The sequence below is a fragment of the Salvia miltiorrhiza genome, chromosome 2 (assembly GCF_028751815.1).
Source record: "Salvia miltiorrhiza cultivar Shanhuang (shh) chromosome 2, IMPLAD_Smil_shh, whole genome shotgun sequence".
NCBI lineage: Eukaryota > Viridiplantae > Streptophyta > Magnoliopsida > Lamiales > Lamiaceae > Salvia > Salvia miltiorrhiza.
This window is the reverse complement of record NC_080388.1, coordinates 59,687,475-59,714,946: the sequence shown is the minus strand read 5'-3', so window position 1 is coordinate 59,714,946 and position 27,472 is coordinate 59,687,475. Positions and strand designations below refer to the sequence as shown.

The 27,472-nt window shown below is 40.8% G+C and overlaps 2 protein-coding genes across 2 annotated transcripts; one reads left to right on the top strand and one right to left on the bottom strand.

Annotated features, from left to right (window-relative positions):
- Positions 1-1,223: 1,223 nt before the first annotated feature.
- Positions 1,224-1,982, top strand: LOC131009820 (uncharacterized). The gene is made up of 2 exons (XM_057937227.1): positions 1,224-1,680; positions 1,780-1,982. The coding sequence occupies exons 1-2, from the start codon at positions 1,224-1,226 to the stop codon at positions 1,980-1,982; spliced, it is 660 nt and encodes a 219-aa protein (XP_057793210.1).
- A 20,864-nt stretch (positions 1,983-22,846) lies between these two features.
- On the bottom strand, positions 22,847-25,050 carry LOC131010751 (uncharacterized). The gene is made up of 4 exons (XM_057938415.1): positions 24,318-25,050; positions 24,053-24,205; positions 23,604-23,977; positions 22,847-23,526 (listed from the first exon to the last, which is right to left on the bottom strand). The coding sequence occupies exons 1-4, from the start codon at positions 25,018-25,020 to the stop codon at positions 23,083-23,085; spliced, it is 1,674 nt and encodes a 557-aa protein (XP_057794398.1). The 5' UTR covers positions 25,021-25,050; the 3' UTR covers positions 22,847-23,082.
- Positions 25,051-27,472: the final 2,422 nt, after the last annotated feature.

Below are 27,472 nucleotides of genomic sequence, written 5' to 3'. Positions count from 1 at the left end.
CATGTCCTAGATCTCACTAAAATTAGGGGGTCTCATTGGAGCGGCCCCCTATATATATATATATATATATAATTTAAGTATGTGTATTTACAACATCAAAAAAAAAAGTATGTGTATTTATGAAAATCTGCCGTCACAATCGAATCAAAAGAGATTCCAGAAAATTTGCCAAAACGTGCGTAGTGTACAAACACCTTGCAGGCTTGCGCTACAATAAGGTTGGGTCAGCTTGGCCCGAAAGTGATCGGGTCTCTCTAAACTTTAGCCCATCCCAGCATGGGCCAATCCAGTCCAACTCATTTGCCCATATTCTTTTTCAACAAAATAATTTAAAAAAGTAAAGAAAAGGGATTCGAAGCTTTGATAATGCAGATAAGATGAAACCACAAACATCTCAACTCACAAGAGACCATTAATTAATGATCAGATTAAAGCCCTCAATTTGTTGAAAGCCTTGTACTAGCCTGCTAGCTCCAACTCATCAGTCCCGATGAGCTTTATGGGTCAATTTGTGCGGTTAACTCCTTCGTAGCCTGCTAGCACTACTATTTTATGACTTATTAATCAAGGTAAATTTTATAAGGGAAAAACAAAGTGTATTATATAAACCAAAAAAGTTATGTCCAAATATCAATTATGTCATGTAAGTGAATTTTATAATTATAAGCATCCACAATGGTGGGTGCGATGGCCGGATCGAACCCGGCCTATCGCACCCACCACCGTTGTTGCTCCCGGGTGCGATGGAGGGGAGGCGAGCGCTCGCACTCGTCGAATGTGGGAGCGAAGGAGGGGGCGTGTAAACACGCGCCCCTTTCCGAAATTAAAAAAAAAAAAAATTTAATTTTAACGGTCAAAAGACCGTTGCTCAACGGTCTTCGGCCGAATTTTTTTATTTTTTTTTATTTTTTTTTCTTTTCTTTTTCACCTATATATATCCCCTTCAATCACAAACACAATTCATCCAACAATTCTCTTCAACTCCTAAAAAATGTCTTCATCCACCAATTCTTCCAACAATAATTCTTCTTCAAATTCTTCATCCGAAGAAGAAGTTCATGTTGATCCCGCACAACTTCCTCCTCTTCCCGATCCTACTCAAGCCCCCGATTTATTTTTTATGAGATGTGCTGTGAATTTTATGCAAGTAGCAAGTTCATATCGGTTCGATCCACCTCCACAACGCCCGGCCAACAACTGCCGATGTGCAACGCATCACTGCAATGCACGAAGCCCGCCATGGGTTCCCGGGAATGTTGGGGAGCCTAGACTGCATGCATTGGGGATGGAAGAATTGCCCCGTTGCTTGGCACGGCGCCTACACTCGAGGGGATCAAGGCGAGCCAACAATTATATTAGAGGCCGTTGCTTCACAAGATTTATGGATCTGGCATGCATTCTTTGGAGTCGCTGGGTCCAACAACGACATCAACGTGCTCCACCAGTCCACGCTATTCAACGATGTTTTAGCGGGGCATGCAGCGGCTGTGCAATTCCTCGCCAACAATTCTCACCACACTCGAGGATACTACTTAACAGACGGCATCTATCCGGACTGGCCGGTGTTCGTGAAGAGCTTCCAGTTTCCGAACGATGAGAAGAAGCGGAGGTTCAAGGTGATGCAAGAAGCTGCAAGGAAGGATGTGGAACGCGCTTTCGGTGTTCTTCAGGCTCGGTGGGGTATAATTAAGGGACCGTCACGTTTGTGGAAGTCGGAGCAAATGAGTTCGATCATGTTTGCATGCATCATATTGCACAACATGATCATTGAGGAAGAAGGTGGAAATGCAAGTAATTTCGACGGTGACGACGGCGAGGGACCAAGTTCTACTCCTCAAACACAATTCAATTCCGGAGCACCACCGGAGTTCGCCGCCTATTTGGCACGGAATGCAAGCTTGAAGGATGCACGATTGCATGCTCGCCTCCGCGACGATTTGGTTGAGCATATATGGGCACGCTTTGGTCCGGTTGACCCGTAGTTCGACGGCTTTAAATTATTCGAAAATTGGATGTTTTAAATATTTGTTGTTTTTTTTTAATTTTATTTGTAATGTTTGGATTTTTAATTGAATGAATTTTATGTTGTTAAAATTGAAGTTGTTTAATTTAAATTGAAAAATGAATAAAAGTAAAGAGAAAATGAAATTAAAATCTATTGCACCCGGGTGGGTGCAATACCATTGTGGGAGTGGGTGCAATAAAAGTGGGACCCATGGTATTGCACCCACTATGGGTGCAAGCATTGTGGATGCTCTTATTATAGACAGTTATCCGTATATTTAACCCATTTTTGAAGTTTGAAACCTAAACTTCAATTAATTTCTGAGCACTTGAACCTTAGCCCAAGCCTAATTCAAAAAGGGTTTCAAACGAGCAAAATGCCCACATAACTTGGAATTACAAAGAAAAGAAGAATAATAAGAACTTTTTGTCGAGGCTTTGTGTTTGTAGTCGGTTTCTCCCTTTTTCTTTTTTTTTTTCGGTTCGGTTTCTCCCGTTGATATACGTAATGCGTAATAACGATAGTGTCTAGTGGATTTTTTTTCTAAAATTTTAATTAAGTTCATGTGACTATATGTATTACTTGTTTATTTTATTATTATTTTGAGAAATTCCTTGGTATATCTTATAATTTCTTAGTATGTTTTAAATGTCCCAAGCTAGGCTAGTTTTACTTGTATAGTTATGTTATTTCCTTTGTTCCACGAAGCATGACACAGTTTCTTTTTTGGTCTATCCCACAAAGCATGACACATTTTTAAAAATGATAAAAAATTTACACATTATTCACATTTTCACTTTTTCACCTACCACACTTAACACACAAAATATCAATTTTTTAATTCTCATGCCGAAAAGAAGTGTGTCATGCTTCATGGGACGGAGGGCGTATTTCATAGTCATTATAACTGTGTGTATTAATCTTGTGGTATCGTGATGAACACTACAAGAAAACTGGTCGAACACCGACGGATATCACCGACGGACTATTTTTCATCGGTAGATACCGACGAATCACCGACGGACCGTCATCCGGCAACATCGCCGGAGCCGGCATCTATTTCCGATGAAAATACCGACGGACAATATCCGTCGGTAAATTCGGTATTTTCGATTTTAATAATTATTTTTATTTTTTACCGACTGATTAAACTCCGTCGGAAAATTGGGTAATTTCGAATTTAATAATTATTTTTATGTTTTACCGACGGAATATTCCGTCGGTAATTTCAATAAATATTATTATTTGTATTTTTATTGTTTTTTTTATTTTTTTATTTTTTTTATTTATTTTAAATTATTTTTAAAATTAGTACCGACGGATAAAGTCCGTCGGTAAATTATTTTTTTATTATTTTATTATTTTTTATTTTTTATTTTTTTATTTTAAATTATTTTAAATTAATTTTCTATATTATTATTATTTTTAAATTATTGAAAATATTTTAAAATTGATAGTTATTTTTAGCAATAATATTTTCTCTTTTTAATAAACGATAATATTAATTTTTTTTATTATCTTAAATTCGATCATATATTTACCGTCATTCTTTCGCCGGCACCACAAGTCTTAGATATCATCTCGACATATTCTAAGGTTATGAATAAATGATATTGTATATTGAAATAGAGTTTAAATGAATTAATAGGTGCTAGTTATATCAATAATACGCGTGTTCTCTACTGGCGATCACTCGAAAGAAACTTCAAAGTTAAGCGTGCTTGACTCAGAGCACTAGTAAGATGGGGGTGACCCACTGGGAAGTTGGCCAAATCATATGCAATTAAGTTCAAAATACATTCGAAATACGAAATACTTGTAGAATACGAAGATAGGTTGATATAAAAAAAAGAAGAATAATAATAATTAATTTACCGACGGAATTTTTCATCGGTAATTCGTCGGTAAACGCGCCACCTACCACGGCCAACGCCGGCGCCGGAGACTTACCGACGGCGATGTCCGTCGGTACCCACCGACGAACAGAAAAAATCCGTCGGTAATGATTTACCGACGAGCGTTTCAACGACGGGTGAAATCCGTCGGTATCTCCATTTACCGACGGAATTTTGATGCTTACCGACGGAATATTTCGTCGGTGTTCGGCCAGATTCTGGTTGTGGAATCTACGAATTCAAAAGATTTAGGTTTAAGTTAATTCACTGTTACGAGATAGTGAAATTTATATAGGAATATTCGGAATTTTTTTATAATTCCTTTCGCAAATTTAGGAAAATAATGGAATATTCTCTCGTAGACTTGTAGGGGATGAAATTCGTCTACCTAATTTAAACCCAACATTTATACTCAATAGGGCCCAACTAGTCAAACTTCATATTGTAGTAAATAAAAAAAGAAAAAAAATTGAACTATGAATTAAATTAAATTCGGGTATACTTGATACCTGATAAACTCCTAACACAATATTCGATCTTGACACACCTCTGATTTTTGTTGGATATAAGCCATCGGGCACCCTGTATCCAATTGGGCATTGGAACGGGTTGGGCATTATCCGATACCCAATTCCAATGAACACTTTTATTAGGATAATAATGTAATACTCGGGCTTTTATTGACTTGTTTAATTGCTTAAGTTTGAGTAATTAAGGTTTTAGCTCCCTTCTTTAATTTTATAGAGACATGAGAATTCGCTTAGATCTATTTTGATTTACAGTTTTTGAGAAGTCAATATTTTACTCCCTCCGTCCTCAAAATAAGTTCCTCTTTGGGGACGACACGGGTTTTAAGAAAAAATGATAAAGTGTATTGATAGTAAAAAAAATATGTTATAATTAGTATTGAGATTGATGAAAAGATGAAAAAGTGTTATAATTAGTATTGGGAGTGGTGAAAAAGTGAAAAGTAAGAATAAATAAAGTATTATTAGTGGTGGGGTAGTTGTCCAAAAATGGAAAGAAAGAAAGAGGAACTTATTTGAGGGACGTCCCAAAAAGGAAAAAGATGAACTTATTTCAGGGACGGAGGGAGTATATCCGAATGATGTGAGATTTTATATCCGTATTTGAGTATGAGTATTTGAATAATTTGAGATAATTATTTGAATGAGAACGATAAACTCGAAAGTGAGATATGAGTCCGTTAAGACGCTTTTGAAATTTTAACAATTTGACGATGAATAGTAATAATTACTATTTCGTCTTTTTGTCGACTTTCAAAATCTTACGTGCGCGTCGTCGAGAAATATTCTTAGTTTTTCGATACGAGTCCAATAATAAAAATTTTAATTTTATTTTTGAACAACGAGTGAATAGTAAATCGAGATTTATCGATAAATGAATATAGCTCGTTTATTAGAATTTCGAGAACGAGCTTGCGTTTTCTATATTTATATAGAATTACGAGTGTAATGAAAGTGAGTCGAAGTTGAGAGGGCGAGTAACAAAGAGTATGGATAGTTAGTTGTTAAAACGAGACGAAACGAGATATTTAACAACTAAAATGATTAATATCCTAAATATCTAACTTACCCTACCCTTAACCACCCCCCAACCGTCCAAACCCACCCACTCACACATATTACACGGCTGATTTCAGCCAAACACTTTAACTCACACACACAACACCTAAAACACACACTAAACTCACGCATAACACCATTTCTATGGTGTTAGAGCTTTCAAGCTCCGTTTTGAACGAGAAGACGAGCCACGATCATCTTTTCGAACACTTATCTAGGTAGGTGTCATCTCTACCTTCATTTTGATGATTAGATTTTCGAGTTTAGTCGACGTCAAAAAACATTAATTTCTCGACTTTATTTTGAAACGATGTCGGATCATCGTGAATTTTTAATATGTTGTTCCTAGCATATAGTTGAGCATGTTTAATGAAGGGAGTAAGAACGGAACGAACCGTAGCTATGAAACCCATGAGGGCAGCCCCGTTTTTCGCCTTTTAGCTCGTCTTTCGATTTTTGTTTGATCGTTTTGACTTGATATTTGTGCTTAGGGGTATGCTAAGATCGTTATATATTAAATTCTTATTTTTTTCAAGCACGAAAATTTTATGAGTTTTTAGAGCATGATTATTTAAATTCGTGAAGTTTGGGACGTTACATGATGAATATTATTGTGTATATGTGTTCTACGATATCACACGAGCATGCTAGTTTAATTTGGGAATTTTTGAGAAATGTTAGAAACTAGAAGGATGAGGGCCGAATGGTTTGATGCCCGGATGTGAATATTTGATTTTTATTTGAATGATTTGAGTTTATATATGTGTTTATATTTATTAAATATTGTACATTTGCACATATAATTTACTTAGATTTATTTGAACACCGAGGTTCAAATTTGATGAAGGTCGCGAGTCATAAAGCTGGAGACGAGCGATGCTCGATTTTAATTGAGTTAATTTGAGCATTCCAATGTGTTTAGAATAATTAAAAATATTTGTATTTGAATTTTGAGAATTTATTTCCATTAAATACAAATTTTCTAATTATTCGATGATTTACCAAGTTGAGATATGTAGAGTATGTGAAGTCATGTAAGTGAACTAGCATTTCATATGAGTTAATGCTATGTTAGTAAGACTACATGAATTATTTGAGTATTTATGAGATGAGCATGAGTAGGTTATTGAGTTTTTTGAGTTGCATGAGAAATGCATATAAAATGACCAAGTATGAGAAGATAACATGAATTAGATATATTATGTTTAAATGAGATAAATAAATTACAGAAGTATGTTAATCAACTAAAGTTGGAATTTAGTATTTAATTACTAAATTCGAGATTTAACTGAGAATTATGAGCGTATTAAATTGTTAAGATATAATTTATTATTTGAGTTTGATATCAATTATGTGTCTAAATGGAGTGAGTGTGAGAGTTATGATTAACGCACATAAATGTTGATATCTGACACTCGAACAATTGGTTTCGAGTATAAAGGATAGTTGACTGATAAAGAGTCTTTGATGTTTTTAAATTGTTGGTTTGCATTGATGAGATGTCAAGATGTTAAGTTTTGAGTTGAGAGGCGAGTTCACGTGGTGGGATTCACGCGTTGAAATCTCGTGGCTGACGCTATGTACAAATAGGTCATGTCGAAATTGTTAGTGAATACCTTGATATATCATCAAATTATCATTATAATTTCTTAATGAAATTAGGATTTGACCATAGTCAATTCCTGTTGACTCGTGACTCAAATACCTGCCTAATAGAAAGTTTAACTTTCTAATTGGTTAATTAGACGCGATGAGAGCGAATAGATCTGCCAAAAAAGTGGAATTTTCGATGAGTTAAATATTTCTTTTAATTGAAGAGTTGCTAATTATAACATAAGGATGTTATAACTAATGAGTAATAACAGGAGAGAAAAATGATTATATTGATTGACAACTTAGAGAGATGAAGATTAGAGATACTAATGTTTCATAAAAGAGCTTAGATTAATAATTGAGTTTTCTTTTATAATGACCCTTCTTCTCACTGATTCTTCATAACGATGAAGGTCCTTTTGGGAAGTAACGACTTGAGGGAGAGAGTGACGTTACCTGTTGATATAGAGACGCAACGAAGTGGGCTTTTCTACGCTAAAATCAAGATGTTTACGCGTTTTATGTATTGATTTCTTTTCAATGATTGAACTGAAAATCTATTTTGAAGTTATTGTATTACCAAAATATTTGAGATTTAGTATGTTATCTATCTGTCTGAGCATAATGACATCGGTTCCACGCGAGGTAGAATTAGTGTACACGGTAATCGTGAGTCAGCTTTTAGGTTGGCCGATCATAGTGCTGCAGAGGGAGGCCTCTCTCTCAGTACATGAGTTAACAGATACGACACTTACTTGAGAACATAGACTGGCCAGTCAACTTTGAGAAAAGAAAAATGAGTTTAGCAAATATAAGGCTTTTAGACAAATCCCCTATGTTTTGTTTGAGAATGACAATGACAATATTTATAGCTTTATAAGCATGAGATGTTTGGCATGTGTTCACTGAGTGCTTTTGTACTCAGCCCTGCATATATTTTCTAAATGCAGGTTGAGCCGATGTGGTGATGGTGCTGCAATGAGCAGAGTCTCCAGGGTTGTTAATAAATAAAGTTAACCTATCTAGAATATATATGTCTTCATACATATGTCTAGCTATTTTCCGCTGCAAAATACTTTTAATGTTATATTATGTTATGTCGTACTTTGAGTCTTAAGAGAATGGTTTCATATGATTTATAACTTGAATTAATGTTATTAATTGAGTTTTTATGTCATCTTTCATAGACTGTTTAATTGAGTATTAATGAGTAATTATGACGAGTTTTCTTAAGTTGAGTAAATTTTACGGTTCTAAATGACGCCCCTTTCTTTCCCTTATTCTTTAATCCATCCATAGTCGTAGATCACTCGGCTTAACTATCCTTAGTTAAGGCGGCCTGCGACAAATAAATAATTATTCAATTGGATGATTAGAGTACGTCCCGAATTATCTATCACGGATCGAATCATACATGCAAATAAGAAATTTGATAAATTCAGTTATTTAAATTACCAGTCATGCGTGTCTTATCATTTAAATGCATATGTCATTTCTGACCCCACCATCTATTGTTTTATTTAGACTTCAGTAAATAAAACCCTGATTTGGTCAGATAGATATCTCTTTATATCGTTTATATGACATGAAACGATTGAATTTCAGCCAATAAAACCCTAATTATCTACATTTCCAAGTCATAAAATAGCACTATAAATAAATGCCCGGATCAAAAAAGACAACCTGGAACATAACGTTAGAGCAATTAACCCTCCCTAATTTCTGCATACATATTAATTTGGTGGGAGGAATACAAAATATAATCAACCAAGTACGAGTATATATGGCGTCACACACACAAGTGATGGAACGTATAATTTTTTTATTTGACAAATATATAATCATATATAGTGGCACCCTCATAGATTGCATGTGGAGTCGTGGTCCTCACCATGATCGATCGACTAGCTGCAGAAAGGTGATGAAAATAGAAAATTATGTAATTTTTTACAAGTAATCATATTATTATATTCCTGATGATCTGGATAATCAATGTTAGCTAATTAATTTCTTCTTGATGCATGATTAATAATATTCCTGAACCCTGATACACATAATTTCATCTAAAAGCAGTACTGGGATCAACTTTTTGAGTGGGCAAAATCTTTAAATAAAAGGAGCTACATACCACAAACTTGCTACATTAATGTGCTACTATTTAATTATGGCAAAGCCTAAACAGTCTTGTTAATTTGATCTTCTACTACCTCTCTCCATCCTTTTCCTCCCAACACAAGGCTCTTCCAAAATCGTCGACAGGCCTACAAATTTTCTTGCAAGAACAAAGATTTCGAAATTGAACATGATCAGGTAAACGTGACATCAATTTAATTATTTACTTCCTATCTATCTATATAAAAAAATCATACTACTCACCTGATCCATAATTCTTGTTATTATGCTGTAGTTGATCAATTTGAATTTGAATTTCAGTTTGTTCCTTGGCCTTAATCCTTGCTGCTCTGAAAAGCCATGTGGCCTCCATCTGCTTGGTGATCATACGTACGGCGTGATACGGCAGCTTGAGGCCGAATCCGGCCTCTGATCTGATGAAGACGATGCAGTCCATCAAGCTCTCTTTAGCCCTCCCTTTCATGTCATAAGCCTGCGCTCTGATCCAGAGGCTTCCGGCGTGGGAGTTTGGAGGAGACGAGAGGCAAAGAGCACGCGTTGCATCACTAATGGCGGCGTCTGCATCCCTCAGCAGCAGATGGCACTGCGCCCTATTGCTATACAGCATCATCCTCTCATTCCTATGCCTCAATGGGCATATCTCAAGACCCTCACCATATCTCAACACAGCTTCTCCCACATTTCCCACCAACAGATCATGATTCCCTTGCTGCTTCATCAGCTTCGCCACCAACCTTCTCTCTTCAACCTTGTCTCTTGACATCAACTTCTCTCTCTTCCTTCTCTCAACCATCAATTTGGAGTAGTCATCTTCATGTTCATGTACAAGTAATGCCCTAGTGATGGAATCTCCCACGTTTCTTCTGTTGCCAAGATTCTTCAACTCAATCAAATCCACCAGTACTGCAGCAGAAGATCCGACAACGGCATTGCATCTCGTATCCGGATCCTTGAGAAGCAAGAGGAGGCAATCAATCCCCATATACTGCCACTCATCTGAAGATCTTGAAATGTTGCATAGATTCTCAATCACATGCTTGGATCTTGAGATGCTCTCCCTCCCAATTTTAGTGTGGCATAGGATTCGAATCAGGCCTATTCCAGCTGGCGACGCGTGATTGGCTAATCCACCCCATACTTGGCACAGCGCCTCGAGGAATCCCCTCTTGCACATCAGATGCAAACACCTCTCCTTCACAGCAAAGCAGTTTAAGAGATGGATGCTCCAACACTGCAGCTGGCTAGCCCATTCCTCCGCCTTCCGATTCTCCGTCTCCGCCCCTCCGGCGCCTCGAGTCAGCAGCTTGCACTCATACCTAACCCGATCCTTCACTCCCACGAACTTTCTATGCACCTCTTCCAAGCAAGAAATGGCCAAATTCATGGCTAATGTCACTACTTCCTCTTCATAAACAGCGACGGCCTCGAACGTCTTCTCGTAGCTTGCAAGATGGCCGAGTGCCCTAACGGCCACCCTCTGCTCCACCCAGCTCATCTTCTTCCCTCTCAGGAGCTCCAACAGTGGCTGCACCGCTCCCGAATCAACGGCCCTGGCCGCGGAATCAGCTCTGTTCATGGTGTAGGAGCCCACTATGTGAGCTGCATAGTAAGGGATGTAGATGTTTTGATGCTTGAGCAGCCAACATCTGTTATGGATGGCTTTGTTCATCAAGATTGTCATGCACTCGAAGAGGCCTAGAGAGAGAAGCTCCTCGTCGTCAGGTCGAGTCATTGCCACGTTCCACAGCTCACTAACCACCAAGATGAGCTGTTCATCGTCAAGAAAAGGTATCCCTTTTATGTAATCTTGGATTGTGCTTCTCCTGATGGATGAATCTTGCTCCTTCAATATGCAAAAGAAGCAACTAGATTTGGTGCAGATTTGCTTGGATGACATGATGTTTGATGAGATATATTAAGTATCTATATGGCCCAAAGGTTATTGATGTTTTGCTTTTAGGGTTTGAAGATATGAGTGGAAGGTGAATGGATTAATAGATTTAAATTTTAATGAATGTAGTGGATTAGGCCGAGTAGTGAGCCTAAGCGGCGCATTAGATGGCTTTCTGTAGTTTTGAGAATTTGAATAATGAGCATAAAGTTATGCGATCATTGTTTTTTCACACATCAGATAGCAAGAAGTTGAGTCCTGCCTAATTTCTTTTATTGGGATTAAGATGGTGTTTGGCTAAGCTTATTTTAAAGAGCTTATAAGATGTAATTTTAAGAGCTTATAAGTTGTTAAAGTGTTTGGATAATTGAGCTTATAAGCTAGAGAGAGAAAATCGAAGAGAAATGAACTTAAATGATTAATGATGAAAATAATAAATTATAGTTGAAAAATATTTGTAAAATGATAGTTGCATATGAGATTATAAAAAAATAAGTTGGGGTAGAGGAACTTATTTTTTTAGGAGCTTATAAGCTCTTAGAGCTTATTTTTGGAACTTATAAACTATTTAGGAGCTTATTTTGCCAAACACTTTGAAGGAACTTATAAACTTCTAAACAACTTATAAGTTGTTTTCAGGAGCTTATAAGCTTAGCCAAACACCCTCTAAGAAAGGCTTAATGTACAATGAATCTAGCTAGTTACGCTTTAATTGTTAGTGTTCACTAGATAAAATTAATAATTAAACTTTGTTTCATGTCTATTCCTTAAATAGAAACTCTTTTGTCTTATACGGAATAAAGGGTCATATTACATTAAAAGCCTACATGAAACAGTAGTTAATATCTCATTAATATTATTATTACTTGGGATTGCGAGGGAATTAACGACAATTGTGTGTGTGTGTGTGAAGATTATCTCAAATTAAGCAAAGCTAATTTCAGACAAAATTAAGGAAGAGTGGGAGCTAACGCCAGGCATGCATGCAGATTTCTTTCAAAGATAAATTTGTCTTCAAAGATAAATGCAGTGATATATATATATATATATATATATATATATATATATATATTTCAGAAAACACAGCTTAATAAATTAATATAATTTCCTGTCTCAAAATAAAATATAATTTTCGAACCAATGTAATTGATGTAATTAAGTGGTCCCTTGTCACTTACATTTGTGAAGCTTCATTTACTATTAATTAATCCTGCAACTACTCAACAATACATTTTTAATTTATATTATATGAATTAGTACAAATCTGGGATGGTCTCAAGGGTTCGTAGCGAATGACATAAAAAGCAGTTTTACCAATCCATGGATCCTTAATTATTTGTTATATATGTATAGAATAATCACTGTTATTCAATTTTCTAGCTTTTTCTTGGTGTACACAGAGATCATGGCATGCCTAATTATATTAAATTTGTCGCATTGTGTAGAAAGGTCCCTTCTCCCTTTCATAAAGTTAATCTATTTTGTCACTAGTGCCCCTAATTTATTAATTTTTTATGCTTCATTTTGAACTTGGAATGATGACAATTAGTTCTTGGTGATGATGTTCTAGTAGGAACAAACCTAGGAGGAAGTGCGATGAATCTTATTTTCCGATAAATTTGAGGACAACTTCATTATTTAAATGTGTTTTTCCATAAACCCTAATTAATATCTGTCCTCCTGCATAAGAAGTTTCCTTTATTTAATGTATCATCTTTGAAAACTGTCAATCCTAATAAGCATATGTCAAGATTCAGCTGCTCATATGTTTTTTTAATTAAAATACGAGCATATATAATACTAATAATAACGAACAATATTTTCATAGATTATATAGTTTCAATATATCACAAAACTTTTTTTGGACATTCCGTATATATATTTAAGTCATTTTTTATTAAAAGGCAAGATAATAATAATAATAATAATAATAATAATAATAACAAACAATATGTTCATAGATTATATATTTTCTATATATTACAAATTAGTTTCAATACATTATAATTTTTTTTAGCATTTCATACATATTAGACATTTTTTATTAAAAGACAAGTACTCCATAATAGTAATAATAACAAACAATATTTCATAGATTACACTACAAAAAAACGCAAAAATAACGGCAAAATTAGCGACGGCGAAGCCGCCGCCGGCAATTACCGACGGCACGGCGGCGGCAAAAACGGCGACCCGCCTTTTGCCTATTACCGGCGCATTACCGACGGCAAAACAACCGCCGCTAATTAGCGGCGGTTGTGCCGTCGGTAATTTAAATATATGTTAATTTAAATACAAAATATTTATTACCGACGGCGTTGCCGTCGCTATTTACCGGCGGCAAGAGGCCGCCGCTAATCACCACCGCCGGTGACATCCGGCGATAGCACAACCGCCGTCCGGCCAAAATTACCGACGGCATTTTTCCGCCTCTAATTACCGACGGCAAATTCCAATTACCGACGGCAAACGCCGTCGGTAATTTTTTTATTTATTTTTTATTTTTTTTAATTTTTTTTTCATTTATCATCTAATAAATTGGTCAAAGATAATAATACAAAAATATTAAAATTAAATATATATTGAAATACAAGTGAAAATTTAAACATTGATTATTACTAATCAAAGATTATTACTAAGAATTCAAGATTCCTAGTAAGAAACTTATAATTATAACGTAAGAATGTTAATTTGATTAGTGATCCACTTGATTAGTGATCCACTCATCAATCATCACTAATCTATTATTATTACTAAGCATTCAAGATTATTAGTAAGAAACTTATAATTATAACTTAATAATGTTAATTTGATTAGTGATTCACACATCACTCATCACTAATGTAAGATATTACTTAAGAATTCAAGATTCTTAGTAAGAATCTTATAATTATAACTTAAGAGTGTTAATTTGATTAGTGATTCACTCATCAATCATCACTACTCTAATATTATTGCTAAGCATTCAAAATTTTTAGTGAGAAACTTATAATTATAACTTAATAATGTTAATTTGATTAGTGATTTACTCATCACTCATCACTAATCTAAGATTATTACTAATAATCTAAGATTATTACTAAGAATCTAAGAAACTTATAATTATAACTTAATAATGTTAATTTCATTAGTGATTTACTCATCAATCAACACTAATCTAATATTATTACTAAGAATTCAAGATTCTTGGTAAAAATCTTATAATTATAACTTAAGAATGTTAATTTGATTAGTGATTCACTCATCAATCATCACTAATCTAATATTATTACTAAGAATTCAAGATTCTTAGTAAAAATCTTGTAATTATAACTTAAGAATGTTAATTTGATTAGTGATTCACTCATCAATCATCACTAATCTAATATTATTACTAAGAATTCAAGATTCTTAGTAAAAATCTTGTAATTATAACTTAAGAATGTTAATTTGATTAGTGATTCATTCATCAATCATTACTAATCTAATATTATTACTAAGAATTCAAGATTCTTAGTAAGAAACTTATAATTATAACTTAAGAATGTTAATTTGATTAGTGATTGTAATGGGAAAAATCCGTATAAGCCGAAACTATACAGCCCAACGGGCCAGCCCGGTAAAGCGATCTATACCACATTCGTGGCATAAGATTCAAAGTGGGCCCATATGCGGGAAATACGTGAACCCACTAGGAAAAACCCTAAACTCAACAGTTAATCGGTGACTAGGTCAGACGAGAGTCACGAAAGGTCGTTCCCTAAGAAATCAGAACCGCTAGGGTTTCAAGGAGCATTCCAGTAAACCCTAACCCTAGCCACCTCCCTGCAGGCCCGTAACCTATATATACTAATTCACTAACACACTCAGGAGACGGACAATCACTCATATCCACTCTTGCACTCGCACACGATCTCTCATTCTCAATCTCCCCGCTCTTCCGTTCCGCCTCCACGCTTACAAATTTCTGTAGTGGGCAAAATTCGTCAAGCCCAATTAACATTCCAAGCTGGACTAATGAGCCGAACAAACCCGGCCAGTCCAGCCCGACAAACCTCGAACCAACTTGGATCATTAACAGGTTGGCCCAATTACTTAAGAAAATTTATCGTCTAGCCCAATAAGTGAGATTATATTTATCACGGGATCAACCTGGACCGACCCAAGTTGACCATCCACTTTAGGTCCAAATTTTCTAAACAGTCAGGCTGCATTCGGCCTAAGCCCACCAAGCTAGTTCGCCAGTTTAGCACAACCCTAAAAAGCCCAATTGGTCAAACGGACTGGTCCGTCTAGCCCGAAAAACTATAGATCGACTTAAAACCATAGTCAAGCTGGATATATCGCATGCGGCCCAAGGGTTCTAGCCGACCTGGATTGACGAAGTTATAAGACCTAGCCGTCAAAACCCTAGAAAACGTCTCCCAGCCGTCAAGCCCTAAAAAGACGTCTTCCACCAAGCTGACGCAGTCAGAAGGGAATCTTCATGATCCCGTCCAAATCGCAACAACCGGAGGGATGATAGATTTGACGGGGTCAGGCTGTAAAAACCCTAGCGGCTGGATGTCTCCTATATAAACATCCAGACTAGATCATCAAGGGGACACGAAAAAATCTTACTTGCTATCGACTCCTTGAATTCTCTCTACTCCGCCGCCTAGCCAACTTGGCCTACCTCCGCCTCCCACATTCCATTCTCACGACACACTGTCACCGTTTCCACCCTCCGACGCCGCTTACAGCCTGGAGCAACCGCACACTCCAGCCTGCCCTTCTCTCTATTTCAGTTCGCTTATCATTTTATTTTACTATTCCGCTACTGACTTGAGCGTCGGAGGCTCTACGGTCGACACCCCCACCCGGTGCTCAACCTAGGGCTCTTACGTGTTCTTGTGTTGACAGGTTGCTAGTGCCCAATCTATCCGGACGTGCAGACGTCAACATCAATTGTAGATTTTAGCCTCTACAATTTGGCGCCCACCGTGGGGCCCTAGCAATCAAGCGAATCAACGCACTTTCCGTAGATCTCTACAAGCATCAATCATGTCTGACGGTTGCGACGGATCTGAAACTCCTGACGCACCCCACGTGGTTGCTCAAACTACTCAGGCTGACCTAGCCGCCCAGATTTCCGCACTGACTGAACAGATGAATCAGGAACGGGAGAGGTGCAAGAAGTTGGAAAAAGAGAACGCCAACTTGTATGACCGTCTCGAAGCCATGGAGCCTATCGAGATCATCGAACCTCCCGGCTTCCGAGCCCAAGTATCTTCCATGCAACCCCTGGGAGATACACCGATCACTCACAAGGATGGATCCAACCATCTCATGATGGATCCGTCATCTTCGGTAAGAAACCGCAATGTCGTTAGTAACCTGACTGATCCAGGCCGTGCTACTTTGAATGCAGGAACACTCCGACAGGATGGAACAACCACCATCGGAGGACAACTCACCCGAGCCAACTTCACCACCCCCGGCATAGCAATGAGCAATGCCGTCGTAGGAGGCACACAACCTACTATACTGGGGCCCAACCTGGCGGTCGCGCCAAGCCAAGCCAATCAACAGGCGGACGGACCCAGCCAGAGGGAGATCACCCAAGAACAGCTGTTTGGGAATGAATTCGCCCAACCAACCACGATCGGCCCGTATGCAATCAGAGACGAGGGCCTGGCAAGAAAGTTGGCCGAAATGGAGGCCTTGATCCAGCGAATTCCTGGTGTCCCGGCACCCATCCACAAAAGCTCAGAGAATTGCTACGCCGACTCGCCAGTTGTGGATGAAATTGCTCTAGTTGAAATGCCCGTCAAGTTCAACTTTCCAATCATGCAAATGTTTGATGGAACAACGGATCCGACCGACCACATAGCTCAATACAAGCAACGGATGTTCACTGCCGCAATTCCTCGTGAATTGAGGCAGGCCTGCATGTGTAAGGGGTTCGGTTCTAGTTTAACAGGACCGGCCCTCCAGTGGTACACTAACCTTCCCAATTATTCTATTTCAAGTTTTGCTCAACTAACCGATATATTTGTGCAGCAATATGCTAGTAGCAGGAAACTTGAAAAGATATCAGAGGATCTTTACGCCGTGATCCAACGACGTGACGAGTCCCTTCGAGACTACATAGGTCGATTCAACAAGGAGAAGGTGTCCATTACAAATTGCAGCACCCAGACAGCGATCACCGCCTTTCGAAAGGGTCTTCTGCCCGACTCGGACCTCTACAAAGACCTCACTAAATACCCTTGTAGAACAACGGAAGACGTCCTCGCCAAGGCGTGGGCACAAATCAAGTGGGAGGAAGATCAATACAGCCATCACCGATCTTCACCAAGCAGACACACTAGAAGAGATTCCAGGGTGGATAGACGGACGAGTGACAGGCGGTCTGAGCCTTACCCACCCCCACGACAAGAATACAGAAGGAGACAATATGACCACCCTTACGAGTCACGACCACGTGAGAGGGCAAATATACCAGAATACAACTTGTCTATCTCACCAGCCGAGGCGGTCGAAGCTCTTAAGGGGCTCGGAGAAAAGGTCAAATGGCCAGAAAAGATGAGGACACCAGCTGATCAGAGGGACAAGTCAAAGTGGTGCGATTTCCACGCTGATCACGGACACCGGACAGAAGATTGCATCGCATTGAAGTTAGAAGTGTCGCACTTACTAAAGCAAGGTCACCTGACTGACCTCCTTACCGACAAGGGACGTCAAACCTTGCAACAAGGCCAAGATCGTCAGCAAAGCAACACGGATGTCACCCCGCCTAGACCACCGCAACCTGATCGAACGGTGAACGTGATAACTGGCGGATCAGAAGTTAGTGGAATCACTCACTCGGCAGCCAGGAGACACACCAGGCAGGCTGGACATTTACAAGCTAAACATGGCAAAGCCGAAAGAAACGCAACCATCCAGCCGGCACAAACCATCTCTTTCACCACATCCGAATCCACCAGGCTACTTAATCCCCATCATGATGCTTTAGTAATTTCAATTTATATCGCAAACTGTTTAACCAAGCGTGTACTAATCGACAATGGTAGTTCTGCCAATGTCCTATTTTTGTCTACTCTCAGGGAAATGGGAATCGACGAAACTAAGATCATACGGAAGATGACCGTTCTCGTTGGCTTCAGCGGAGAGCAAAAAAGCACGCTTGGTGAAATTGAGCTACCCGTCTATGCTGAAGGGGTCAACCTATGCACGCGGTTCCTAGTGGTGGATTCTCCATCCGCTTACAATGTCATTTTGGGTCGACCATGGATACACGAGATGGGGGCTGTACCGTCCACCTACCACCAAGTCCTGAGGTTCCCGACAAAGTGGGGAGTTAGGGAGATTCGAGGAGACCAAAGGGATTCCAGATCGTGCTATCAAACAACGATGAAAGCAAAGCAAGCTGTCTTATAGCAATTACAGCGAAAAGAATCATCCGACCCCCAACCAAGTCAGCCCGTCCAGCCTGACCAACCTGATGCAGTGGAGTTAGATGAAGTCTCCATTCATCCAGACTTCCCGGACAACAAAGTCCGGATTGGAGCACAGCTGGAACCCTCTCTCAGAGAGAGACTCCTTCAATTTCTCTCTGAACACTATGATTGTTTTGCTTGGTCCCATGCGGACATGACTGGTATTGATCCTAATATTATTGTGCACAGGTTGAATGTCGATCCCGACTACCCTCCAAGAAAACAAAAGCGAAGAAAATTCGCCCCAGAAAGGAACAAAGTCATCAACGATGAAATCAAGCAACTTGTGGACAATGGGCTGGTCAGAGAGGTTCAATACCCAGACTGGCTAGCCAACGTGGTGGTCGTAAAGAAAAAGAACGGGAAATGGCGAGTGTGCATAGACTTCACAGATCTGAACAAGGCGTGCCCTAAAGATTCTTTTCCACTACCCCACAGAGACATGCTTGTCGATGCTACAGCCGGGCACGAGTTACTTAGCTTCATGGACGCGTACTCCGGGTACCACCAGATACTGATGCATCCAGACGATCAGGAGAAAACGTCATTTATGTCCAACATAGGCATCTACTGTTACAAATATATGCCATTCGGACTGAAGAATGCTGGAGCAACCTACCAACGTTTGGTCAATAAGATGTTTGAAGAACTATTGGGAAGGACAATGGAGGTCTACATAGACGACATGCTTGTGAAGTCCCTACGAGCAGAAGATCACATCGACCACCTCCGACAATCTTTCAATATACTTCGTGAGTATAATATGAAACTTAATCCGACTAAATGTTCATTTGGTGTGACTGCAGGTAAATTTCTTGGCTACATGGTGACCCAAAGAGGAATAGAAGCCAACCCGGCCCAAATCGATTCCGTACAAAGAATTGCATCTCCAACATGTATCAAAGATGTGCAAAGACTTACAGGAAGGGTGGCGGCCCTTAGCCGGTTCATCTCAAGGTCATCAGAGCGATGTCACCCGTTTTTCAACACGTTGAGGAAATCTAAAACGTTTGAATGGACACCGGAATGTGAGGAAGCACTCAGCCAGCTGAAGCAGTATTTAACAAAGCCGCCGCTTCTATCCAAACCAAAAGACGGTGAAATATTGTACATGTATCTAGCCGTGTCAGAAACAGCAGTCAGCGCGGTACTAGTTCGTGATGATGAGGGCAAGCAGTCACCAGTCTACTATGTTAGCAAGTCATTACTGGATGCAGAGACAAGATACAACCTGTTGGAGAAGTTAGCCCTAGCACTCGTTCATGCAGCAAGGAAACTCCGTCCATATTTTCAGTGCCATCCGATAGTGGTCCTCACCACATATCCTTTGAAGGCCATCCTCCACAAACCGGAGTTGTCCGGTAGACTAACCAAGTGGACGGTCGAGCTAAGCGAATATGACATATCTTACAAGCCGCGCACTTCACTAAAATCACAGGTATTGGTCGATTTTATAAATGATTTTACGCCTAACCTCTCGATACAGGTAGACAAAGAGATTTGTTGCCTCACCGAGGACGAAGCGCTAGGGGCGTGGAAGCTCTTCGTGGATGGGTCGAGTAACAGACATGGAAGTGGACTCGGGATAGTCCTTTCATCACCCCAAGGTGACAAAATGGAACAAGCAGTCAGATGTGGATTTAAAGCAACCAACAATGAAGCCGAGTATGAAGCAATGCTAGCCGGTCTTGCCTTGGCCAAAGAGTTAGGAGCCAAGAAGATCAACGTCTTTAGCGACTCTCAACTGGTAGTAAATCAAATGCAAGGAACCTACCAGGCTCGGGACAACAAGATGACAGCCTACCTAACCAAGGTGAAGGAGTTGCAGTCCGGCTTCGCAGAATTCACAATCAGTCAGGTACCCAGAGAAGATAATAGCCACGCGGACGCCTTAGCCAACCTGGGCTCCTCCATCCAGACTACCACCTCCAAAACCATTCCGGTTATCTACTTTCAATGGCCGGCAGTCTGGAAGCAAGAAGAAGAACATGTGTCAAACATATCAGACGGACGTACCTGGATGACCCCGATACTAGAATACCTGGAGCAAGACATACTCCCGGACGACAAGAATGAAGCACGCCGAGTAAAGGCTCAGTCTGCCCGATTCTCCATCATCCGAGAAATGGTCTTAGCCGAACTACATGATGGAGAATGCGGGAATCACTCTGGCTGGAGGAGCCTAGCTCACAGAGCTTTAACGAGTGGGTACTATTGGCCCACAATGAAGTTAGATTCGGCCGACTACGCCAAACGATGCGACAAGTGCCAGCGGTTTGCCCAATTATCTCACCTTCCACCTGAACCATTGATCTCAGTCACGTCGCCGTGGCCTTTTATGAAGTGGGGGATGGACATCGTGGGAAAGCTACCCAAGGCACCTGGACAGTTGGAGTACATGCTGGTGGTAACAGACTATTTTAGCAAGTGGATTGAAGCCGAGGCGTTCCACAAAGTTCGTGATAAAGAGGTGAAAGGATTCATATGGAAAAATGTGATATGTCGATACGGAATACCAAAGGAGATTGTCACCGACAACGGCTCCCAGTTCATCAGCAACGATTTTCAAGATTTCTGTGAATCTTGGAACATCAAGCTAAGCTTCTCAACGCCTAGATACCCCCAGGCGAATGGCCAAGCTGAATCATCCAACAAGACGATAGTCAACACCTTGAAGAAAAGGCTCGAAAAAGCCAAAGGCTTATGGGCCGCCGAACTGCCTGGAGTGCTTTGGTCATACCGAACGACCACCAGAACCCCGACGGGAGAAACTCCATTCTCACTAGCATACGGGATGGAGGCAGTCATTCCAACCGAAAGCAAAGTGCCCACAGCCAGGACCGAGATCGCCTTAGACAGCCAGAACGACCAAGCAATATGTCACGAGCTAGACACACTGGATGAAAAGAGAGATACGGCAAGACTACGGCTTGCATCCTACCAGCAAAGTATCGCCAGACACTACAACCGGCATGTTCGCACTCGGACGTTCAAGCTGGGCGATTGGGTACTCCGACGTGTATTCCAAAACACCAGGGAGATCGGAGCTGGCAAGCTGGGTCCAACCTGGGAGGGTCCATACTTGATACCAAGGTGTTCGGCAATGGCGCTTACAAGCTGCAGGACAAAGATGGGCGCGACATCAGCAACAGCTGGAACGCCATCCATCTTCGGTCTTATCATTTCTAAACTTTCCATTTGATTATTTATTTTTTCGTTAAGTTTATAATTTTTTCCACACTATTACTAACAATTTTACCCAGGCCAAGTCGGAACTACATCGGACTTGATCCCGTCAAAGGGTATGTAGGCAACTCTACGGAGCATGGCTCTACGGAGCCCAGTCCGGCCCAAGAACTACATTTGGCTTGATCCTCGCAAGAGGTATGTAGGCAACTCTCCGGAGTGCAGCCACCAACCTCAAATCTACATGTCCCAGCTTGCGAGATACAAGCCGCTAATGATGACTCGCCTACACGGACGACGTCAACCTGGATCTATAAAGAAGAAATCATCACCACATAGAGTTCGAGACCTTTGGTCTCTGGCCATCCAGTCGAACGAACCACCCAGCTTGGAGCAAACAACGAGATAGTCAAAAAGTTTGTAAATATTTATCTTTTTTAAAGCTAGAATTAGCCACTTGTTCAAATGTCCACATGGTACTAGCCACAGTTGGTCGAAGTCAGTACGACCCAAATATAATGAATTCCAACTTGCTTCAATTTCAAATATTTGACTTGGACAATTTAGAGCCAACAACTCTACGATTCCATATTTTGCTTCAAAAAAAAAAATCCCAAGCCGGCATGCTGCATGAAAGCATTAAATCAACTAACACACCAAGATGGGACACAATTCGCCCAAGTCAAAATCACAAGTTGGCCAACGTCAGTGATTCTAACTTGTATAACCAAAAGAAAATCAAAGTCCAGCCTGACCTTACTCAAAAAATAGTAAACTCTCCAACATCCGATCCAGGCTGGCGCAACAAAATGAAGATGAGGAGGACAAGCTGCATCTATTCAACTCTTTAACATATTGTTGTTCTTTCGATATACAAGCTGCAATAAGTTACACCAATCCATACGTCATCAAAACCATGATAATCAAGTGTCGACTTTACAAGAGTTCACAAATAAGACGTCCTTGTAAGATATATAGCTCAAACCGACCCAATGGTCTCAAGTCCAAGCTGGAGATAAAACATACACAAGCCGAACACATCGCACAAGAGGTCGGCTAAATAGTCAAAGTCTCAAAATTGTGATACAAGTTGTAAGGCAACCACATCTCATAGAATAAGGAAAATCTCAACTCTAGCCAACAATGCTGATTTCCCAAGAGTTCACAAACAAAACATCATAATATAATAGACAGCTTGAACCGACCCAATGGTCTAAAGTTCAAGCTGGAGGCATACCAATACGAACAGTTAGTCAAACAGTCAAGTTTCAAACAGTGCGAGAAAAATAACAAGACATCTCTTCCCCGCTTCAAGAAGTCGCTTCCCCGTCTAAGGATGGTCGTCTCCAGTGGTCATCCCGGCAAAGTTGCTTGCAAGCTGCATCTCCTGCTCCTCCTGGCCAGCCTTCCACTCATTAAACTCATCGATGTATTGTTGGACATCCCAAGTCTTGGGGGGCTGATTCTCGAGATACGCCAAGGCCATCTCGCCCCGAACTCGAACCTCTGTCTCACAGCTTTTATAAAGTACTTGTTGCTCCAACGCAACAACTTTGGCTTCGACTTCCTTGCAGTCCGCTACAGCCCGCTCCAGCCGGCGAGCATCTTCCAACTTGGCAGACTCCAACTTCTTGACAACCTGACGGGCCTCATCACGCGTCTTCTTGACAGCCGTCATCTCTCCCTTCCAGTTCTCCCGCTTGGCCCTCAACTCGCTAAGCTCCGCCTCCATAGCAACAGTCCTCTCCATGAGGAAGGCGGCTTTCTGCAAACTCTACATCAAACATGAAAATGCAACAAGTTAGAAAAATTCTCATATCAACAAAATAATCTATACTCGAAAATATTTACCAAGAAGGCATGATCGAAGAGCTCACTAGCCACGCTGCCACTCCCCATCTCCTTCAAATAATCTCGGTCATGTGGGAGTAATAGCTGTTCGGCCACCCCTCGAACAGGTCCAAGCTGGGCATGCGCCGATACGTTCGGAAATGACAGGTTGACAGGATCATCGTCCACCCGGTCGGACAAAGTGAGGTCAACCTCAGCAGACCGCTTTTTCTTGTGAGCCGGAACACGGGTCGAATGCGGGACACGTGCTGCAGTAACATCAGCTGTAACCGCACCACTCGAGCTAGCAGCCTTCTGCCTATTCCTACGGATCACGTCCATTGCAGCGCCCTTCCCAAGCAGAGGTGGAACATATGACTTCGACATCCTGTGATCTGCATCAAAATAAAAACACTTAGTCGTATTAACGACAAGTCGGAATAAAATGAAATTGCCAAGCAAAGCAATACCTGCGGGCACGCGGCTCCACAAAGAGCTAACTCGCAAGTTGGCCTCGGTCAAAATGTTACAGATTTGGCGATCCTCTTCGCTAAAACCTAAAAACCAATCGATCTTGCTAGCACTATCGAAAGCCAAGCTGGTAGGCCCCCTCCTTGGACAAGCTGCAAAACAAGAAAAACATGAAAAGTATAAGTTATGAATACATAAAAATAATAACATGTTGCTACAACAAAAAATACTCAAATTCTAAGTCATCCAACACGTAACACTCACTACAAGCTTCCCACGCCTGTGGAATAATCGAATCACGCGGCTCCCCTAATGCGTTATTGGATATGAAAAAGTATCTAGAACGCCATTTCTTGGCGCTATCTGGAAGAGATAGCACCAGTGGACGGTTTGCCTTAAATTGATATCTAACATTATCAGTCCTATGCGTCTCCAGACTGTAAGCCTGCAAAACTTCAGAAAAACTGAAGTGAACCCCCCTCAGCTCGCTAAAAACCTGAATGGCCATGAGAACGCGCCACACATTCGGAACCAATTGACCTGGGGCAATGCGGTAGTGAGTGCAAGCCTCGAACACAAGTCGAGGAAGAGGAAAACGGGCCCCCATCTGAAGAAAACACTCATACAGGACCGTCCATCCTGGATATAACCAATCTGGCCTTTCTGAATCGGATGGGGCAGCCAGACTGGCACAAGAAGGAATAGCATAGGCAGCACGGAGTTCATCCAACTTGTCAAAAGTTATAACGGATTTCGGGCCCCCGTCTTCCAGCTTGTATGCAGGAATACTCCCTTCGAGCGGTCCAGAAAAATTTTCACCAATCCCATAATCAAACATAACCATGTCATACCCGGCTCGGGGCCTATTCCTTGGCACGTTATTTACAGTATCTAGACAGCCCGTGTCATCATCCGACGATCTAGAATTTTCATTACTCGACCCACTCGACACAAAAGAGGCAGACATGTCCAGAAACACCTAAACAAATAAATTGCTAAGTACTAAATAGTGCAACAGAGCAAAGAGGAAAATGATATTAGACAAACTCAAAGTCGACAAAACTAGCGCACATAACAGTGCTAGAATTATAAACAAGATAGAAAACCAAAATCATATCCCACCATTTAATTTTCGACAAACTTGATAATACATGAATTCAAGCAAATTGCTGGCACAAAAAATACAGCAGATAAAAGAACGACCAGCCAAAAGACGATTAAGCAAGATAGCAGAACACATACTCAAGATACAGTAGCTGTTATACAAGTCTCTAGTGTTAAAGGAGACTTTCAAACAATCAATGCAATAGACCTATCTGCTACTAGATACAAGTATTCTCAAATCAAATTGAGCCCAAAATTCATGATAGAAGAATAAAAAATGAACTTCAGTTCCAACTCAAGCAATGGCAAAGCACAATCAACACAAAGCTCAGGAAATAATTCAAAATCCAAAGAGCAGCTGAACCTAAACAGTTGCTAATTCATACTCGCAGCTTTTGCACCTTTCTTTGGTGATACTTGGAAACAGAGAACGAAAAATAAAAAAGAAAATGTGTTGTTAACACATAAAACCAAATGAAATCCAAAATTCGACATGTTTGCAATTCATTAGCTCCAGCAAAAATGAAATACCCAACAAAATGATAGCTCCAACGAGGTATACAAAAAAAAAAAAATGAGGATTTTAGAGAATAAAAATGACAAATAGTGAACTATCCTCTTCAACTCTATATGTCAAAAAGAAACCACTAACCAGTGAAAAGATCTCCCTCCTGCGTGCTTCCTCCCTTCCAGGCTCTGCCAACTATAATGAAAGATAAAAGCAAGAAATAGAGAATGAGGTATCGCTACTCTTCTTGCTTCTCCTTTGCAGACAAAGCAAATAAGCTCCTATAGTACAATAGTAATAAACTCTCTCAACCACCAAAAAGCTAAAATGAGAGATTTGAAATGATTGTGTAGAATCAAACAACACTGCAAGACTGCAAAAACTGAAAATAGATTGTTCCACTTTATTCTTCACATGAAGGTTTTATACTTCATTACAACCAAAAAGAGAAAAATAGCTGTAACTCTACCTCAATTGCGTGTACTGCTACCCTTACACAGGTATGAGTACTTTTGTACAGATATTAGAGCCAAAAAAAAAAAGGGAGCATATTTCCAGCAAAGCTAAATAAAAAAAAATAAAATAAAAAATCATCCGCCAATGAAGTCGCCGGCGAAGAGTTGCCGGAATCGATGCCCCTCTCTCTTTCTCGGGTGAAGGCGCAGCGCACACAGGCGCCAAAAAGCGTCGCCACCTCCAGAATGCGGCGGAGGCAATTAACAAGTAAGGCCAGACGCCCCTTAACTTCTCTTCTTCCTCATTCAGAACAGACGGCCAGGATCCCGCCAGCCAGCCGCGTCCACGACGCGGCATCGTCACCTTTCCCCTCGACAGCAAGAACCACCACCACAAGAAACCCTCTCTCTCTCCAAATCTTTTCTCCTCTCTCGAATGATCGGCAAAAGGCGTGGCCTCCAACCACCATTCGCCCGACAACATAAGCCACGCCTGAAAAACCCTAACAGTCGTCACCACTCCCCCTGTCCTCCGACGGCCAAGCCACAACCTTCACCCCCTCAAAAAATCTGCCCAGCCAGCCGCCGCCCCAGGCGAAAGGCAGCGAAAGGCGTCGCCGCCGACCGCCGTTTCCCCAAGGGCCCAGGGCCGCGCCTGAAAAGCCAGATGCACCATCGCCGCCTCCGGCCCATCTCCTCCTCTCTTCTCCTTCACAGGCGCGCGCCGCCTGGAGGCCCCCTCTCCTCTAATCAAGCAATGGCAGAAAAAGGGAGCCACCCCCTCCAATTTCGACCTTCGGCGAAATTGCCGCCTTATCTCACCCTATCTTTCGTCTACCCTTCGATCTCAGTCGCTGTCGCCGTCTATTGAGCGACGGCGGTGCCCCCGAACCTCAGATCCCCAATTGGACGAAGACAACCACCGCGTCCACCATTGCTTCGACTCCCCTTCTTCGAAGCAGAAACGACCACCACCGCAGCGACCCTCCTTTCGGCGAAGCCATGGTCTGAACGGCGCCGAGAAATTGGAGGTGGCTGCCCTCCTTTGTCGACGAAGGGATTGAGACGAGAGAGAGTGGTAGAATGCGTTTTTCTTCTCGTTGTTTGGAACCAGGCTGGAGCCCATATTTTTGGACAGGCTGGGAATTAAGGGATTTAGCCCCTTTCTTTTACATCTACCCATATTGTTTGGAACCAGGCTGGAGCCCATAGATTCAGTATGATGCATACAGGCTGGAGCAGTGAAATATTTCCACAAACAAACCAGGCTGGAGACTTGAAAACTAAATCCAATATGTTGCATACAGGCTGGAGAAATTAACCACTTCAACAAATAAGTCAGGCTGGAGTAA